The following is a 20,542-nucleotide window of genomic DNA, read 5'->3' on the forward strand; positions in this document are numbered from 1 at the left end:
TAGTAAGTTAATAAGACTAATGTTATAACTAAAACTAGATTTTAGTTAAAGGACCACTTCATCCATTATCAACCTTATCTATCTTCAAATCAAATCAAGTTTATTTATAAAGCACATAAAAACAGCTTTCGTTTCAAATTGCTATGCAGAACATCTCATCAGAAAACAAACAATAGTAAACAACACACAGAGGCACAATAACAGTTTTTGATTGATTGATTATTTATTTATTTCCGTGCCCTGCACACAAAGTGTCCAACCCTCATGGGTTTATAAGACACCATTTCACATTTACAGCATGTTTACATTATATTCATAATACATTAAATTACAGCTCAGAGTGGTCTGTCTTCTCTCCCAAGCTTGACATATAAGGCCATTCAGCCACAACAAAAACTCCTTTACCAAAACATATCTATTTTTTTCATAGTCATATAACTCAAGGAAATCCCTACAAATAGAAGACATCTTGTTAACAAATACTTCTCTTATGTCATCATATTTAGAGAAGTAAAACAGAAAGTGGATCTCATTTTCAATTTCACCAAGATCACAGAACAAGCAGTAGGCCTATATCTCTCTTCCTCTGGAGTGGCATTAAACCTGCCAGTCTCCAGTGCTAATGGCAATGTTCCTGACCGTATTTGAGCACAGAGGGATCGTTGTCTTTTGTTTAAATTATACTTCACATAAGATTCTGCAGTGTAGCTGCCCTTTATGAGACAATGGGCAGTATTATGCGTGTCTTAAGTACCAGGTCTTATTACTTAACTTAAGACCTGGAGGCGTGATCAATGCCATTTGGCTATTCTGAGTGGCCAAACAGCATTGACCACGCCTCCAGGTCTTAAGTGAAGTCATTAGACCTGGTACTTAAGACACGCATAATACTGCCCAACATGTTCACAACTTAGGTTTATGCCATATGTCATTACACCATTTGTCTTTGTACTTAGAAAACATTGTACATCACAATGTAACTTATTTTGGAAAATATAAAACAAATCATCCATCCATCCGTCCATCTTCAACCGCTTATCCGTAGTCGGGTCGCAGGGGCAACAGCTCCACCAGAGAGCTCCAGACTTCCCTCTCCAGAGCAACATTAGTGACTTCCTTCTGGGGGATCCCGAGACGTTCCAAGGCCAGTGAGTCGATGTAATCCCTCCATCTGCGCCTTGGTCTCCTCCTAGTTGAACGTGCATCGAGGACCTCCCTAGGGAGACGGCCGAGAGGCATCCTAACCAGATGCCCGAACCACCTAAGCTGGCTCCTTTCCAGGCGAAGGAGCAGCGGCTCTACTCTGAGTCTCTCCCGCGTGACTGAACTTCTCACCCTATCTCTAAGGGAGATGCCAGCCACCCGTCGGAGAAAACTAATTTCGTCCGCTTGTATTCGCGGCGCGCCCTTATTCTTTCGGTCATGACCCACACTTCATGACCATAGGTGAGAGTAGGAACGAAGATTGCTCGGTAGATAGAGTTTTTGATTGATTGATTGAAGAATTTATTAACAGTTTGCAGAATTACAGTACATTTCAAGCACAAACTCAATACAAAGGCTGTTAACTGTGAGTGGACGACCCAATTAAGCATTACACTTGTTTCCAACAGGGTCCACCATGTTCAAATCATCAAAACATTTAGAGACGTACAAATAGACACTTCTATAGACAGAACAGGAATTCATCAAAAAGGAGGTAAAAAGGGAAAAGAAATATATACAGTGAGGGGAAAGAAGGGGGGGGCGGGGGGGGGGATTCAGATTTTACGGGGGCCAGTTTCGAATTGCAGCCATCCGTAGGTGCCCTTTGAGAGCGGTTTTGAAGGAGTCAAGGGATTCGCATGTCTTAATGACAGTTGGTAGGGCGTTCCACATTTTGGTGGCATAGGAGCGAAAAGAATTTAGTCCCTTGTTTGTGCCGAATCTGGGTTGTACATGGTTCGTTGCACTCCCTCTGGTGTTGTGGGTGTGGACTTCGTTAACATTAAGGAAGTATCTAGACAGGTACATGGGTATCTTGGTGGTGTATCGAATCTTGTGGACCAGACCCATTGCAAGATGCTGTACTCTGTCGTCGACCCTAAGCCATTCCAGCCTGTCGAAGTGGGCAGGGGTGAGGTGGGTTCGGGGGGCTAGATCAAGTAGGAGCCTGACCAGTTTGTTTTGGGAAGTCTGGAGCCTGGTTTTAAGGGCCTTTGAGGTGCTGTGGTACCAGGAGGTGCATGCATAGTCAAAGAAACCCTGTACAAGGGCTCCTGTTAAGGTCTTCAAGGTGTTTTTGTTGACCAGTGAGGAGATCCTGTAGAGGAATCTTGTTCTATGGTTGACTTTTTTGATTACGTTGGTGGCCATTTTATCACCGGAAAGATTAGCCTCCAGGATGGAACCTAGGTAGGTAATTTCATCTTTACGTGTGATAACATTGTCACCCACTTTAACCAAGAAGCCATTTGCCTTGCTGAGATTACTAATAGAGCCAAAGAGAATGGATTCAGTTTTTCCCAGGTGTAAAGATAGTTTGTTATCAGCGAGCCAGGTGCAGATTCTACCGAGTTCAGAGCTGAGGGCGTTTTCAACCTGCAGTTTGTCCTTGTCCGAGACCAGCAGTGCCGAGTCATCTGCGAACAGGAACAAGTTGCAGTCACAGGCTGAAGTCATGTCGTTTACATATATTAGGAACAGTAGAGGCCCTAGTATGCTTCCTTGTGGAACGCCACAGCTCACTGGGAGGGGGGGGGACAGTGTTCCGTTCACTTCCACCATCTGTTCTCTCCCCTCCAGGTAGGATTGCATCCAGCTCACTGATGTGCTATCGAAACCAATTGCTTTTAGCTTGTTAACCAGTATGGAGTGGTTCACGGTGTCAAAAGCCTTTTGGAGGTCCAGCATGACCATGCCGCAGTATTTGCCAGCGTCCACCTCTTGTTTGATGTGGTCGCTCAAATAGAGAAGACATGTGTCAGTGGAGTGGGATGTTCTGAAGCCAGATTGGAACTCGTACAATAATTTATTAGTGGCAAGATACTTTTCAACCTGTTCATAGACTATTTTTTCCATCACTTTCGAGATGGAACTAAGAATAGAAATAGGGCGGTAGTTGCCGGGGTCTAATTTACTCCCTTTCTTGTGCAAGGGGGTTACTTTGGCCAGTTTGAAATCTTGGGGGACCTGTCCCTGTTTGATGGAGAGGTTTACTATGTGGGTGATGATTGGAGCTATAGAGATGGCTGAGTCTCTGAGAAATTTGGAGGGAATGTTGTCATGGCCTGTGGCCTTGTGGGGTTGGAGGGCACTCAGTTTCTTAATTACCTCATCAGTTGTTACCATAACTAGTTTAAAATCGTCTTTACAAACACCTAGGTTTTTGTAGAAGGTTGTAATGTGCTCTACACCAAAGAGCCCAGAGTGGGAGGGCAGTTTGTTAACCAGAGTTGTTGCTATGTTTGTAAAGAAGATATTCAAGTAGTTGGCCACATCAAGGTTGTCAGTGATGAGAGTGTTGTCAGATTTGATGTTTATGTTCGAAAATCTGGTTTTTAGTTTCTGACCATAGCTTAGTTGATTGTTTAGTAGCTTCCAGAGCTCATGAGGATTGTTTTTGTTTTCCTGAGCTTTATCATTAATGAAGTTACTTTTAGCTGATTTGGTCATGGCAGTTACACTGTTTCGTAGTTTGATTCGTTGTGTATTTAGGTTGTTCAAACGAGCTTGGCGAACACTGTCGAAGCGCTTGGCTAGCTTTGACTTGCATTTTAGAACTTCAGAGCATTTTTTGTCTCTGGCTTTCATTGCAGCCAGTATGTCCGAATTCATCCATGGTTCCGAGCGGGTTTTGCCCCTGGTGGTTCTCAAAGGAGCCATGTAGTTCAGTACTGATGTAAATTTGGTTTAGAAGCCAAGCCAAGCTTCTTCGACAAGTGTGCTTTTAAGCTCATCGGACCAATCCAGACTCTCCAATACTTGGTTAAAGACCTCACTAGAGTAGGTTTTGAGGTCCCTTGATATGACTGTTTTGTGGCAGCCGGTCTTAAGTTTTTGTATTTTGCGGGTACAGAATATCATAAAATGATCACTAAGCCCACATACAATAACCCCTTTCTTGGAGATTCTGGATTTGTCCGAGGACAGAATGAGATCAATGACAGTTTGAGTAGAATCACACACTCTAGTGGGTTGGGTAATTAGCTGACTGACACTATGTAGATCACAGAACTTACTGAATGACTTAAACACAGGTGCTTCCTTACGTTGCATGTCTGTATTGTAGTCGCCAATCAGGATTTTCTCTACACATTCCTCCTCAGCTAAGCACCCCTCAAGTATATCATAGAACCCATGTTGGTCAGGCGGTCTGTAGACGGTGCCCACTAATACTGATTTAGCCTTTTTGAAAATTAATTCAACCCACACAGTTTCAATTTCATCATGCTGTAAGTCAGTACGAGTAACATATTCAGTGTCTTTGTGAATATACATACACACGCCACCACCATGCCTGTTTCTGTCGTTTCTGATTAAGAGAGCTTTGCCTTCTGGCTCAACTCTCTTTTCGTCACAACAGTGCGGTACAGCGACTGCAATACTGCCCCTGCCGCTCCGATTCTCCGGCTGATCTCCTTCTCCGTCCTCCCGTCACTCGTGAACAAGACCCCGATATACTTAAACTCCTTCACCTGGGGTAATGCCTCATTCCCTACTTGGACTGCACAATCCACCGGTTTCCTGCTGAGAACCATGGCCTCAGATTTGGAGACGCTGGTCCTCATCCCAGCCGCCGTACACTCGGCTGCGAACCGGTCCAGTGAGAGCTGGACTGATGGTGCCATCAGGACCACATCATCTGCAAAAAGCAGTGATGCAACCCTTATCTCACCAAGTCGAATACCCTCTCCGCCACGACTTTGCCTCAAGATCCTGTCCATGAAAATCACAAACAGGATAGGTGACAATGCGCAGCCCTGGCGGAATCCAACCCCCACCGGAAACAAATCCGACTTACTCCCGAGCACACGGACACAGCTCTCGCTTTGGGTGTACAGAGATTGGATGGCCCTCAACAAGGTCCCCCTTACTCCCGCAGCACCTCCCACAGAACCACCCGGGGGACCCGGTCATATGCCTTCTCCAAATCCACAAAAAACATGTAGACCGGATATGCATACTCCCAGGCCTTCTCCAGGATCCCTGCAAGAGTATAGATCTGGTCAGTTGTTCCACGGCCAGAACGGAATCCACATTGTTCCTCCTGAATCTGAGGTTCGACTATCGGCCGGACCCTCCTTTCCAGTACCGTGGCGTAAACTTTCCCAGGGAGGCTGAGTAATGTGATACCTCTGTAATTTGCACACACCCTCTGATCCCCCTTTTTAAACAGTGGGACCACCACCCCGGTCTGCCACTCCCTCGGCACTACCCCAGACTTCCACGCAATGTTGAAAAACTAATCATTAGAGTAAAATAAACTTCTCAATTCATTAGTCCAGGGGTGACCACCTCTAAAGTCCCAATTAAAACATATTTTTTGTGAGTCTCTGGTCAGACATCTTCACATGGCCGAACGGATAGCAGAGCGGTCTTGATACCGGAAGGTCGCCAGTTCGAATCAGCGGTCCGACACGTTAAAATTACCACCGCTGAAGTGCCCTTGAACAAGGCATTGAACCACTATGATGAAATGTTCTATGAGCAGGGCCTGGTTGGAAACAAGTTCTTGAGCTTAGCCCAGATACCCTGGGTAAATATAGTAATCATTTCATTTCATTTCATTTCACAAACATATTCCATATTCTTATCATTTGACATTTGTGTCGGATGCTTGGAGGCTCCCATCCAATATCCACGTTGATTGCCAACGATGGACCCCCAAAAAGGATCTAATAGCTCTATGATGCACATTGTTACAACTAGTATATTCCCGGAAACCCCAAACACCAGAAGCATAGTCAGACACTGGACATACGCCTGATTCGTAGAGTTGTGTATAGCCATAGGTATTGAATCCTATATTTAAATCCTAAATTATCATCAACATATCGGACAGAAACAAGAATGAAAGCCAAGACAACATATCAAAGGGATTCAAAAACTGAAGTTAATAATAATAATAATAACAATAATAACAATATTAATAAACTTTATTTGTATAGCATATTTCATGACATGAAATGCAGCTCAAAGTGCTTTACAGAGAAATGGAGAAAAGAATGAGTAGAACAGAGTCTTATAATTGGAACTCACTCCTCACTAATGCTCATTAGCCCAATTCGGTCTGTGTCTCAGAGGAGGGCAGTGGACAGTTCCGAAACACACCTACCAGTGACATCATATCAGTAGGCAGGTTTGGTCATTTCAAACAAGATTGTATTTAATATTAATATATATTTTTGAGTGGTGTAAACCACTCCTACAACTGGCTTTGTTAGTCTGTGCAGAAAAAATGAGCATGGTTGCTATGTTCACCCTGTTCACCCCGATGGGTGGTTAAAACGCCCTACCAACGGTCATTAAGACATGCAAATCCCTTGACTCCTTCAAAACCGCTCTCAAAGGGCACCTACAGACGGTTGCAATTCGAAACTGGCCCCCGTAAAATCTGAATCCCCCACCCACCCCTTTTTCCCCTCACTGTATGTTTTCTTTTCCCTTTTTACCTCCTTTATGATGATGATGTCCTGTTTTTTGGCTATATAGAAGTGTATATTTGTCTCTAAATGTTATGATGAATTGAAAATGGTGGCCCCTCTTTAAAGCGTAGTGCTTTATTGGTTGTCCACTCACAGTTAACAGTTTTTGTATTGAGTTGTGCTTGAAATGTACTGTAATTCTGCAAACTGTTAATAAATACTTCAATCAATCAATCAATGGTGTCAATCAATGGTCAAAAATGACAGATCTACAAGCTACCAACCCGTCGGACTTGTAGATCTAACTTTTTTGGTCTCGCGCGATGCTTTGACTTCCGGTTGGCTTTTTTTGCGACAGGTCGTCAAAAGAAACGGTCCAGACGTCGAAGATGTGCTAGTGCTAGATGGCTAACGCTGTGCAAAGCAACATATTTTAATTATCTGTTTTTCTTTTCTTTTTATTCTCCCGGACCATAGTAGTGCTATGTCTTCGGGGATGACTGGACAAACACCGTGAGTTTACACCTTATTTGTCTTCCACCGATTGTGACGTGCTGTTTGGGAAAGCAGCAATGCAGTGAACTAACGTTAGCTTCGCTAACGTGGATATCAAAATGTTGGCCTCGCTCGCACGCAGTCGTGAGCGTAAATAAATAGGCACTCTGTTGTGTTTTCGTCGCGCGACCCTTTCTTTCGACGAGTGTCGCCTGGACAGAAACTACGGGAAAACTGCGACGACGACGTGTAAATAAAACGAGTGGTCCGTTAGAGTAGACTACGTTAGCTTGTCCAAACACAACACCACACACCGGCCGGTCCGCTAGCTATCTAAGTAGCTCTTGGTCCATAGCGGAAGGCTGTGGACCAGTCTACTCACATAAACCCTGTCATACTTCAGTTAAATAGCCGTTCTACAACATTAAGCTTGTGAGACTATATTCGCTGAAAGCTCGGCTAGTATTTACATGCCGAGAAGAACTGTGGTTAAGAGGAGATAACATATTACCAAAAATAATGTAATTGATCACTGCGGTAGACGGTGATCTAAGTTTGTGTGTTCGCTTTTGACGGTCGTTTTTATCTACATTAACAAGTCAATCACAGCACTAAATGACAGTGCAGTTTGTGACTTGTGAACGATTTACATTATTTTGGTAATGATTTGGGGGTACACTAGCTCTGGTCCATAACGCATTGGAGCTATGGACCAGAGCTAGGGGTACACATACATCGGCTGTCTTTGCGTTACTCACGAACGCCAACACAGTTTGCTAGCTTCAACGGCTGTCATTAGGGTTAGAACAGAGGGGGCCTCACCTTATGTTTGTGGTAGGAATGAAGGACATTGATGAGACAATCGGCTTAACATTGTGTGCGTTGGATTTGAAAAAGCCTCTTATCAACTTCAAGTTGCATGGGTGGCTTTATCAAAAACATTTACGCAACACATTTTATACAATAATGTAGGGAAGTCCCTGCTTCATCTCTCCTTGATTAGATATGGTAGCCAACCCTTCATCTCGCCTAGCCCCTTTCGGGACCCTCGGTTACCGTTTCTGAAGTCTGGTCGACGACTCGACGGTACCCCAGGGTCCCTGATCGGTTATTAAGCCCTCCGTGGGATGCAGATGTACATACCCTCCGTTCACGGAGAGCGGCGCGCCGCTTGAGTGTTGGTGAGATGTTTCAAAGATGCATAACACGGCTATAGGAGACAACGGAAACGTGGGAGGAATCACATTAACCGCTATTAGTGCTTTTGAAAAGTTGATGCCTCGATACTTAATTTGTATTACTTGATCAATAATTCTCTATTCGTAGGTGCTTAAGCAGCCGGTGGGATAAACCTGCCCCACCCAATCAGACTGTGGACGGTAGGCAGCAGCGTGGTGTTGGGACAACAGTAGCACCCAACAACTTGGAGTCTGATTCTTTCATGTCTGATGGGGAAAGGTCAGCACCTGAGGCTCAGGGAGGGGCTGCAATGGCCGCTGCAATGGCTGCCAAAATCAATGCCATGCTTATGGCTAAAGGAAAACTATTGACTCCCCCGCCATTACTTGCAAAGGTACATACTTAATCTCTTAAGCCCAGACCAGAGTTGTACTTACTTTGTATACTTTTTTTCCCTCCACTCCACACCAAATTACTCTTTGGCAAAAAATAGAAGATCTACAAGCCGTTTTGTCAGCTTGTAGATATGCTATTTTTGATGAATGCCCCCAACCCCGCCCCAGAATATGGATGCTGGGGTTCAAGTGGTTACTTTGGGGTGTGTGTGTGTGTGATATATATATTTTTTTATATATGGTCAGGTGTCCAGTGTGATAATAGTATTTGGTGTTTAATGTGTGTCCTTTCAGGCCCCTCAAAGTGTGTCCATGTCCTCTGCTACAGAAGAAACTGTGGTCACAGAAGTAGACATCAATGATGTACCAATGAACAGTAGGGACCTGCTCACAAAAGGCAAAACACAGGAGGAGGTAAATGGAAGAAATGTTTAATATGTATTTATTGTAGTTCTACATTGAGAAGGGGAAATTAAATCTTAAGACACAAAGAATTTGGGTCCTTATGGTTCCATCTGTTATGCAAAATGACCAACGTTTCTTCCAGTTGCCCAAACTACAATAAAGCCCATATATTCTTAAATTAAACATGGTCTAGGTCAGTGGTTCCTAAAATTTTTCATGTCAAGGACCCCCAAATTGACACTAAATAGCCTGTGGACCCCCTTTTGAAAAGATATGCCAGGGACCCCCATAAGAGAAGGTTTTTATGGCTCTAGCAGGGATTTTCAACCTGTTTAATTTCAAGGACCAATTAGCAATCTCAGCACCTGAGCTGTATTGTTTTGGAGCTCTTTAAGAGCAAGTCCTGTGTCTGTGAAAATCATATAGCACTGAGACCGAAACGTTTGCTTTTTAATTGCACTTTGAGCACGAGCACTTTGAGCATGTTAAAATAAAGAAGAAATATTTTTCTCGTCTCAGTTTAAGGAGTTTTACTTCTATTTTCTATACGGTGAGTGAGTCTTTTCCTGTCAAAGTTTCCCTTATGTTTTTGAGACCACCGCTACCGTAGACGACGAAAGGCGCAACAGTTTTCTCAGTGCTTCAGTAATTTCAAGGACCCCCAGTTTGACATGCATTAGGCTACGGACCCCCATTTAATAGCATTTCTATCTCTGGGACCCACAATTTATATTGTAAAATCAATGCTAAATCTCCTTTAATCATCTTGGTGAAGCCCTTGACGTGTGTGTACATCATTTTGACACTTATACCTTCTTTCCAGATCCGTCAATTCAGTGGCGCAGTAGTCTCAACAAAAGGACATTACATGTCTGATACAGAGAAGGGGAAAGGAGGGTATGTATTCACTGTACACTTGTCGCAAAACCTCTTTGCTAATTATTTTGAGTACTTGTAATTTTACACAGCCTGTATTTATTTACATACTGTGCCTTACAGACCCCAAAAGCTGGATATAGGAAGCTATATGATCCATCTTTTGGTGTCTGTCCACAAACTTTGTCCTACACAAACAATCAATGGAGAATTTTACGTCAATTTTAGGTTAGGATTATGTACAATGAGAAGCGCACCCCTCTCTTCACACGGGTGTGATTTTTATGATTATAAGTAATTTAAGTAAATTACATTAATTGTCTCAGAATAAAAATAAACAAAAGGTTGACAATCAACCATGTATTCATTGAATTCTGGGATGGTATGTTGTACTTGTGTTTATGTATTTATTTTGTCTTTAGAGAAAGGCCTTTATATTTACATGTCCAGGGAAAGAACCAGGAGCAGGTCAATAGTAAGTCTCTTCACTTCCCTTTATTTCTACATGTATGTTTTGACAGTATTGTCAACAGTGTTCTTATCATTTCAGTGCATTTATATCAAATTATTTGTGATAAAGCTTTTACTAGTTTCAAAATAATTTCATAGTTTAATTTACATTTAAACCGTTGAGTTATGTTGAAGGCCATTGTACTGTAGAAATATATACTTATTTAATCAATTCAATATTAGACCATGGTATACAATGTAACGGTAGTTTTTGGAAGAAAATTGGAAATTCTTATTTGTATCATGACCATAATGCAATAGAATATTGTAAAATATGAGGGACCGCATTTATTGTCATATATACGTACAGTACATATACATAAAAGGTAATGAGTGTTTTATTCTGCTGTTAATTCTTCAAAATATGGGGTTTGTAGTAGCCTAATGTATTAAAGCCATGTAGAGGTGTAGCAGACCTTTTGGGCATTCTAATGCCATACAGTTACCAAATTACTTTCACCTACCAACCCCACTACTATCAGAGTTGTTGCGGAGTCTGTGTAGCTGCGTGTATCCAAACAGTGTTTCTTGTTTGCAACATCAGAGGCTGTGCTGAGGATAAAGGAGATCATCTCAGAGGATGTGCTGAGGATGTCGGCTGCATCAGGAGGGCAGCAGGTCCCTGTGATTCCCCCTCTCACACTCTACCCTCAACCTCCTCGGCCCGCGCATCCAACACCGATGCCACGCATGCCCAGCCACAACTCAGCCCAGTGCCACCGACCTGCAGCTCCACATTCAGGGGTAGGCAGATGGCCACAGCATCCATGATCAACTTCACCCTGCAGCTAACAATTAGTTGCTCTTCAGCTGTGACTTCAAGGACAGTGACGTGTTTCTACAGAAAAGCAACAGTGGGATGTTTGTATTTAAACAACAATGTAGCAGATGAGCAAAATACGTGATTTTTAGAGATAGACACATTATTGATCCCACAGGGGAAATTAAGTTGCCAATGGCGGTACAGCATTAAGAAACATAGGCCAAGGTAGATGAGAAAAAAGGAGATGCAGCTAATTGTAGCAACAAGATACTAATAGTATAATACAAATTTACGGCTGTTATCAAACAAACCTGGGCTTCCATAACTACCTCAACAGTGCCACAGGCTGATCACCTCCATGCCACGCCCCATTGATAAAATAATTTGTTCAAAAGTAGCCCAGACCAAGTATATTGATTGCATACATTTTTCAGATGGTCGACATGTCTCGTTTAGAAAAATCATTTTTTTAGTGGTCTCGTAAAATATTCCAATTTGTTGAGATAGGATTTTTTGATATTCATGAGCTGTACGCCATAATCATCAAGATTACAACAAAAAAAGGTTTTAAATACTTTATGTAATGTAATATTGTATGTACAATGAATTGAGAATACATGATTGTTTCACTTTTTGAATTATATTACGGAAGAAAATTAACTTTTACACAATATTCTAATTCATTGAGATGTATGTATCATTATTAAATTCAAGAACCGCAGTCAGTCAGTCTGTCCCTTCCCTAGCATAGAGCAAGACAGCTGCTCGCCTACAGCGCCTCCTCACAACACCACAACGCACGGACAGCCTCACGGAACCTAGCGCTGTGCAGCCCTGTCCTCTAACCTCAATCTGCTCTGCATTACACACGCCAAACATTCTAACAATCATCTTAATTGCATTAATTTGCGTCAAAAACAACTCATCTACCCGCAAATCACGTGTCACCAGTGAAATGCATGTTGGGACGGACACTGATTAATACTGGGTTTTCCGCGCAACATTCCCCTTCTATTCTCCAACGCACCTCCCCTTTTCCACACCGCCCCCAGGCAGGCATCAGACCTATACATCAGACCCACACGGGGAAATTGGGAAAACAACTCTGACCCATAGTAGCCTACAGCTACTCTTGCGTCCGTCGACATAACTTCTTCTTTGGGGAAGCATCGCGGCCAACACGGGGGTTGCGTCGCGCGCACCCAGCGGGGCTGTGTGACACACTGAACAGCTCCATCATAACGGAATGCTTATCTGTCAAATGGAGACGTTTTCTTAACCGCCTACCGTTAGCACACAACAACAACAGGGTTTAACTCCACCTGGACGGGGCATTGCCTTGGCAACGGTTACAATACTGTGCACTTTTATATCTGTTGGATCATAACTTAGCCTACTTTTGTGCCCAACCCAACTTCCCAAGACCATCTGTAAACAATTCCCACACTGAACATCATTTGCTATTCATATATTCAGAACGGGTAAGGACTAGTGTGTGTGTATGTGTGTATATATATCGAATAATAGAGGAGAATGTTTTCCTTCATTTGTTTTATATTTTATATATATGTATAACACATTTTCGTTATCAAAATTGATTAGATATGGTAGCCAACCCTTCTTCACCAGCTTGTTCTATATTTTAGTGGATTTTATCTACCGACTGATTTCACGGACACTGCACTTTCCTCAGGCGAGGGAATGTTTTATGTCGATCGGTCAAAAGCGATTCTCGAGATACACGAAGAACAGAAATTTGCATAATTTATAGAACGATGTGAAACCTTTTCACAAAAGATGTGAAAAATATGAAGGGATTTGTTTCCTTCGCTTAAGATCTTGCACAATACATTTGGTTGTTTGGTTTGCAAGATGAAGGGGAAGACAGACTAGAGACTCTTCCAGATGGCTCACCCTCTAGTTGCCATGTCATAAGTGTTAATAGTATGCTCTCTACCAAGTGAGCCACTAACTAGCTTTTTTCCTTGTCTTTCAGAGTTTTGTGCACATAAAGATATTTGTCGGGTTGGACCAGGCATTGCCCACGTTCAATGTGAATGAGAAGGTTGAAGGTCCAGGCGGAACATACCTGGGTCACATCCAGACAGAGACGGGGGCTCGAGTCTTCCTCAGGGGAAAGACTTCCGGCTACATTGAACAAGCTTCAAGACGAGAGTCCTTTGAGCCACTTTATGTGTACATTAGGTAATGTGCATTTGAGATTGCTCAATGTTGGACTAGCTATTTCAAATATGTGTATATTTGTATTTAAAGCATTTTCTCTCCTTTTAATTCTCCTGTTAACCTTTTGAGGGGCGCTAGCCCCTCCTATAGACAGGTTTAATGTTTGTCTTTAGTTCAATGTTTGTTTTGTAAACGCATTGACAACGAAGGGAAAATCTACGGCATAATGTGTCTTTATTGTTAATGGCGTTTAATGTTTGTTTGCACCGTTTGTTGTACATCACCTAATCAACATGAGTTAGACTTTAATATATTAGCGCCCCTCACTTCACACGGGTGTGATTTTTAACCTCCAAGTCTAATTTATGGTCACTTGTTTGTTTACAGCCACCCAAATGCAGCTGGATTGGAGTCCGCAAAGAAACTCACCGAGAGTTTGCTGGAAACTGTAAGTTGATATTTTTGAGGGGCGCTAGCCCCTCCTATATACAGGTTTAATGTTTGTCTTTAGTTCAATGTTTGTTTAACCCATTTTGACCTGAGATCAGATTCTAAAAATGTCTTCTACATCCTGACAGTTTTCTGAAAAAGCTATGTTTCTACGTTCTTCGATTTAAAAAAAATAGCAGACCTACAAGCTCGTATCGCGCCACTCGGTGGCACGCTATGAGCTTGTAGATCTGCTATTTTTCAATAGCTAAAGCATAACATAATCACCATTACATCCCCTAATCAACATGCGTTAGACTTTAACCCATTTAGACCGTAGGATGTATGGAGCCATCCTAGCGAGGACGTGTACGTCCTAGCGAGGACGTGTACGTCCTAGCGCATTTTCATTGATATCAAACGAGAGAAAAATATTGTGATTTTCTTTTTTTTACTCCTTGCTGTCCGCGCATGCGCGCTGCCGTTCACTTCCCTGTTTACCGCTCGGAAAGAAAGGCTCGTATCTCCTGATCTAGGGAGCTCTCTGGTTTATGCCTGTCGTTTAAAATATGAACGCGAGGGATTATCGAGCGACTTTATCGCAATCGTAGCGAGGTAAGCAAGCAACATTATTTCTCCCGGTTTTTGTACGGAACGGAAGGGGGGGTGGGGCTTTCTGAGTAAAAGATGCCATATCTGCGCGGCACCCCGAGCTGCTATTTTTAAAGAAATCCCGGCGCTGATTGTGTTAATATATTAGCGCCCCTCACTTCACACGGGTGTTTTTCTTTTTTGTGGAATGAATCTGAACTTTATTATAATCTGATAGGAGGTATAAGAAGGTGAAACCACTGAGTTGTGTAGTTGTCACCGATACCCACCTCCAAGAGCATAAATGGTAGTGTGAAATACTTTATCTCCAGAGATGTGTTTAGAGTAATCTGAGTAATCTGCCTACCGACAATGTTAACCGTTCAATGTACATCATATCCTTATGCATTTAGAGCATACATGGGCAACTGGCGGCCCGGGGGCCACATGTGGCCCCCACCATCACGTAATGCGGCCCTCAGGTTAATATCCGAACATTGATATATTATTGATTTCAGCTAATTGCTAGTATTACAATGTTATTGTCTTCTCTTTTTTTATGTCCAATGTATTTGTATTTAATTCATAAAGTTATAACATAACTATAACTAAATGCATTTGTAATTCAATAAAACGATCGGCTATTTTTGCTACGACAGTAATATGCAATGTGGCCCCTCTGGAGTGAGTGTGGAAATATTGTGGCCCTCTCTATCGTCAAAGTTGCCCACCCCTGGTTTAGAGTGATCTGCCTGGTCTCTAAAATTACCTCCCCCTGGCCAAACTGGTTGGAATAATGTGTTCCTTCCATGAGCTATGTCAAACCGGGAAAACTCCCCCCTGTCGGGTGAAAAGAAGTGGTTTGGACTCCTCATGCATAGAAGGAAGCATGAGGTCAGTCTGTTGCTCTCCCCAGGTTAGCCGAGGGAGTGGAGTGCCCAGGATTACATTAGATAGTTGACACTGGGTTAAAATCATGGGATAAAAAATAAAGATATTTAATCTTAAACGTCCCCCCCCCCCCTGTTTTCCAGGTAAGAGCCGAACACTCCCGTATGGTGTCCATCTACACAGCTACTGGCTCCACCCAATGTAAGTATCACCTTACACTAGTTAAACAGGCAAACTCAACAGGCTGACCCAATATCAGATACTAGCTCAACAGGCTGACCCAATATCGGATATTAGCTACGTAAATGCATTCTTCTTGTGGTAATTCATTCTCTCCTGACGTCTTTAGTCACTCAACAATAGGTTGGAATAGTAGGCCATGGGTTTTTCAAAAAACCCAGAGTATTGCCTCGTATCAGACGTGCTATTAACTCTGTGTTCTATACTTTCATTTCAGCATACGCAGCTGGATTTCAACCTAATAGCAATTACTCTAACCAGGGATCCTGGTATAACTACTCAGCAAATGGGTATGCTGGCAGCTATTCAGCGTACCCAGGAGCCGGTGGTTATTGGAGTAATGCAAATGGTCCCCCAAGTCATTCTAACCTGTCGACAAACCCTCAATCTTCTCAGGCAATGGTTCAGTATCCTGTGGTGTGTCCTCGGAAACCACACCCATATATGGTCCAGGTGAGAGTTTACATATTAAAGATATATACAATATGGCCAGAATTATGTGGACACCTGACCATCACACCTAATATGAGCTTCTTGGACATCCCGTTTCAAAACTACGGGCATTGATATGGAGTTCTGGGAAGGCTTTCCACAAGTTTTGGAGTACGTCTGGGAATGCATTATTTTTGCCCATTCGTGCTAAAGAGCTTTTTTTTTTTTTAAATCAAAGTTTCTTTATTAATTATTCAAGTCACATATGAGTCAAAAATTGCATACACAAATTATTGAGCATTTTATCCCTCCCTCCCCCCAGAGTTCCCACTCTGAAAGAGCCACAACCCTGGTATCTTGTACCATTAACAAAGATATGAAATACAAGGCACATAGATACATATTCAAAAATAGAAGGGATTAATACAATATTAAACACAATACACAAACAAAATTGCAAAGAGCATTGCAATTCACCCCAAAGGTTAAGTGGGGTTCTATGTGCAGTCCTCTTGGAGTTGCTTCACTCCAAACCACGTCTTGATGGACCTTGCTTTTATGTACAGATACAGTCGTGCTGCAACAGTAGAGAGCCTTCCCCAAACAAAGTTGGATGCAACAAATTGTCTAAAATATATTTTGTAAACTGTAGCATTTAAATTACGCTTCACTGGAACTAAGGGACCTAGGCCAAACCCTGAAAATCAGACTCAGAATATTATCCACCAACTCAGTAATTAGTAGGGGTGTCCACATATCTTTGGACATATGGCCATCATGTATCCTGTGACCTCACTTCATACTTTGAAGTTAATATATTTTCTTAATACTAGGGATGTTGCCTTTGCATTGGTAAAATCAAGTTTTGCCATAACGGGTAACGGCTATTGCACACAGCTGACATCCTTTCAATACACTTCCATGTTAATGAGTATACTATGAATGCTCATTGGAATACAGGCCCACAGAGAAGTCTCTTAGGATGACGTCACCCAGTTTCAACCTATCTTCATAGTTCATATATTTGGTCCTCACTAATGGTCACGATAATATGGTATCATTTCTTTCTACTCAGTCTGTGTCTCATAGGAGGTCTATGGACACTTTAGAAACCCAGCTACCTCATGACTAGGCAGGTTTATTTTTTTCTCGAGCAAAATGTCACATTCTTTATTTGTATAAATTTGTATTTTGTGAGAACAATAGCTTCTATTATAGCATGCTAACTTTCCAGGAATAGAAAGCCTATTGGCTTGGATTCTCCATCAATGATCACTGGTAGGCATGTTTCTGAACTGTCCACAGCCTCCCTCTGAAACACAGACGGGGTAGACAAAATGGTACCATAATGAAGGTGAAGTCGTCCTTTAAGTCTATTTTGTTTTACACAGCAAAACCACACCATTTTGTAGCACCATGCAACCAAAATGGCACATCCATACACAGTATATATCTGTTACTGTCATTGATCATACAGGTATGGTGTTGTATACACAAATGTATAAATTCTATCTGTCAGTTTTGAGTTTTAAATGTGTTGCGCTGAATGGAAATTGGTAATGCATTAAGGACCATTCCATCAATGCACATTATATATCATTGTTTATCTACAGCTTGTACATGAAGACAATTTTCCATTTTTAGATTAGGTTATTTTTAAGGGTGGGGGGAGGTGATATTATGTTCTATTATCTTTGCAGTCATTTGATTTTTGTTTTTAAACCAATCTGTTTTTCAGGGAGTATTTTCAGCTAGATCAATCCATACTTGCATTAGAATGCGATGATATACGTTTGACCAAAAACAAAGGCACCCTAAAATTCACTCTGTTGGATGGCCGATCTCAAGCAGGTTTCAAGTCTACACGTTGGTTTTCATACCGTACAGAAATGAATTTAATCCAATGCAGTGTTTCCTTTAGTACCTCTGTTTTTTCTTTAGGAAAAATAGTTGTACTACAGACTTTTAATATCTAGGTGAATTCACACCTGTGAGCATAGCATATAAAGGAGACACTTTGCATTTACCTGATGTCAGTACTTGGCACAACATCCACAAGCATCAGGTAGATGAAGCAATCAATGTTAGACTGATTCAGGATTAGTATTTGCAATGAAACTCCTGCAGCGTAGTCATTATTGAACGCTAATGTAGTGATTACACCTTTCCTGTGAAATATACAACATTAGAAGATTTGTCTTGATCCAAAGATAGTAGGTATCAATAAATTATTATTTATCAAGTTATTTTATCAATCCGCTAGAGCAGGATTGTTTGACCTTTATTTAACCAGTAATCACCACATTGAGCCTAACGTCTCTTTTACAAGTGTGAACTGGCCAAGCGAAGAGGCAAATAATGTTAGACAGGTTATGGTTTTTGCCCGTCTGTCTCTTTGTGTCTGCGCAGCTAATCATGCAAATTGCCTGATCTATAGTTGTCAAACTTTGCATGCACAACAATAACAGTAGGCCAATGAAGACACTCTTTCATATGGGCCTCATGGTGGCATTATACGGGGCCGGTTTATGTTTTGTTGAACCGTAGGTCGTAAAATTAAAAATGTATTCCACGTAGATTCCCTAGAATAGATCATGACCCAACTCCTGATATTAGACCACGCCCATTAGGTGGAAATTCCATTGAGCATTTTCTTAAACAGTAGTTTATACAGGTGATCTTGTGAGCTGTGTGATTATGATGTCAAACAGGGTATTGATATCCCATACTGCTTGCCTGTAATTTGCTTCAAACATTTGCAAAAGCACTTTCACTTTGTGAAAAGTTTCACCATATGTCATAGAAATGCTATTTCCACCCTCAGTTTCCTTGTGGCCTGACAAACCCACAACTTACACAGCCCTTGCTAGGCAACCCAGCCTGGACATGTGTGTGCCCTTTTCTAGTTAAAATGTTATTCAGTGATCATACTATCCAATGGTGTAAGTTCAACTCTGCCCTGCTCATTACTGTGTATTATGTACTTCTGGTGCTGGCACACTCTGAAACCTCTCCCGGCAGGGTATGCTTTGTGAAAACACCAGATTAGTTTTGCTGCTGAAAAGCCCAAAACAAAACCCATGCAACATCTTCTCTTCTCAAGGATCCTGGGAACAGCGGAACTGTGGCGCCTGAAGAACCCTCACCAAGCACCCCTGAGTCGGGAAGTCCCAAGCGTCATTTTCAAGAGGAGGCTGGGGAAGAGCAGGTGAGCAGAGTCTTGAACTTATGCAACGCACACAATTCGCTTTACTAATATGATTATGCACTCTGCAAAGTCGATGGTTAATGTTTTCTTCTCAATGTAGTTGACTAATATCCTGTCGGAACCCCCTGCTAAAGAGAAGTCCCCACCTCCAGCCACCAAAATTGCAGAGGAGAAGGGAACAGAAAGGTTGGTTTATACATTTCATCACCTTTTGAGTTCCCATCTTTGTGTTACCGATTCCTTTAATGCTACTTTACCCTCTTTTAGGGTGCTAATGCCTCCACCGCCGCGTCCCATAATGCCTCCGCCACCACCTCCACCTCCCACTGCTGCACGCAAAAGGCCGCGAGAGACCGCCCCGTTTACGGAATGTGTAGCCGCTCAGCCCAGCAGCGCCGCGCTGATGGGTATGTACCCATCTTGCACTTTCTAACCCTATGTTGAGTCATTCTTCTCAGTGCTGTTGTTTTTGTCTTGTGTGTTAAATGTCCTCTCTGCCTATGGAGGAGAATGGGAGGGTAATGGAGACCTGTTTGCATCCCCCAACTGGTAGACCCCTCTAACATGCTCTTCCTGTATATGTTCTTTGTCTTTCCCTTGTTTTCTCTCTCAACATGTGTCCCTGGACCTGCCTGTTATGGATGTGTGCTCTGCTGCCGTTTCATTTGATATCTCCCCCTGGCTGTGGATCCACTCAAAACCACCGCTAACATGGGGCTCCACAATGGGTTTCTTTTTTTTGTTTTTCCTCTTCCTCCCCACCCCTCTCTCTCTTTGTCCTCCTACCTTTCTCTTGAATCTCCCCTTCTTTCTGCTTTTCTCTCGTCGCCATTTGATTGTGCCCTCAGGTGTACTGGAAGAGGTACGTGAGAAGAAGTCTAAAGTTGTTGCAGACATGTCTGGTTTGGTGCCCTATGGAGGAGATTCCTCCGATGAAGAGGAGGAGAGAACACGCAGCAGTAAGAACAGCTAACTCCTAACCCCCCAACCTTCAACAACCCTATCCTACCCAACCAGTGATCACAGCCCCAGGTCTAAAGCTCTTCTGTGTACATCACAGTGCCCTAACCCAAACCCACAGGACCACAATACAATTGACACAGTTTTCAGCCAGGCAATTTTTTATTTTAATTTGCAAAGCATATTTTATCCATAAATGAGCCCAATTTCACTTGCTTTGTGCCAGTTGCTGATGATATAAATATATACATATTGTAAGTTTCAGTGGAAGTTTTTTCTTATCTTGGAAAATGGTGTATGCCTGTTCCCATGGAATACTCGACTGTAATAAAGACATTGGTAAAATTCTTTGTTGTGC

General features: G+C 42.3%; 1 protein-coding gene across 1 annotated transcript; it reads left to right on the forward strand.

The window, feature by feature from the left end:
• Nucleotides 1-6,951: 6,951 nt before the first annotated feature.
• Nucleotides 6,952-20,532, forward strand: LOC306921001 (KH homology domain-containing protein 4-like). Its single transcript, XM_079498037.1, has 14 exons — nucleotides 6,952-7,139; nucleotides 8,448-8,694; nucleotides 8,990-9,109; nucleotides 9,924-9,997; nucleotides 10,399-10,451; nucleotides 11,031-11,230; nucleotides 13,246-13,454; nucleotides 13,821-13,881; nucleotides 15,488-15,545; nucleotides 15,802-16,037; nucleotides 19,120-19,224; nucleotides 19,325-19,410; nucleotides 19,492-19,631; nucleotides 20,073-20,532. Exons 1-14 carry the CDS (start codon nucleotides 7,111-7,113, stop codon nucleotides 20,195-20,197), a joined length of 1,743 nt encoding a protein of 580 aa, XP_079354163.1. The 5' UTR covers nucleotides 6,952-7,110; the 3' UTR covers nucleotides 20,198-20,532.
• The last annotated feature ends 10 nt before the right edge of the window (nucleotides 20,533-20,542 follow it).

The sequence above is a fragment of the Electrona antarctica genome (assembly GCF_951216825.1).
Source record: "Electrona antarctica genome assembly, chromosome: 3".
Lineage (NCBI taxonomy): Eukaryota > Metazoa > Chordata > Actinopteri > Myctophiformes > Myctophidae > Electrona > Electrona antarctica.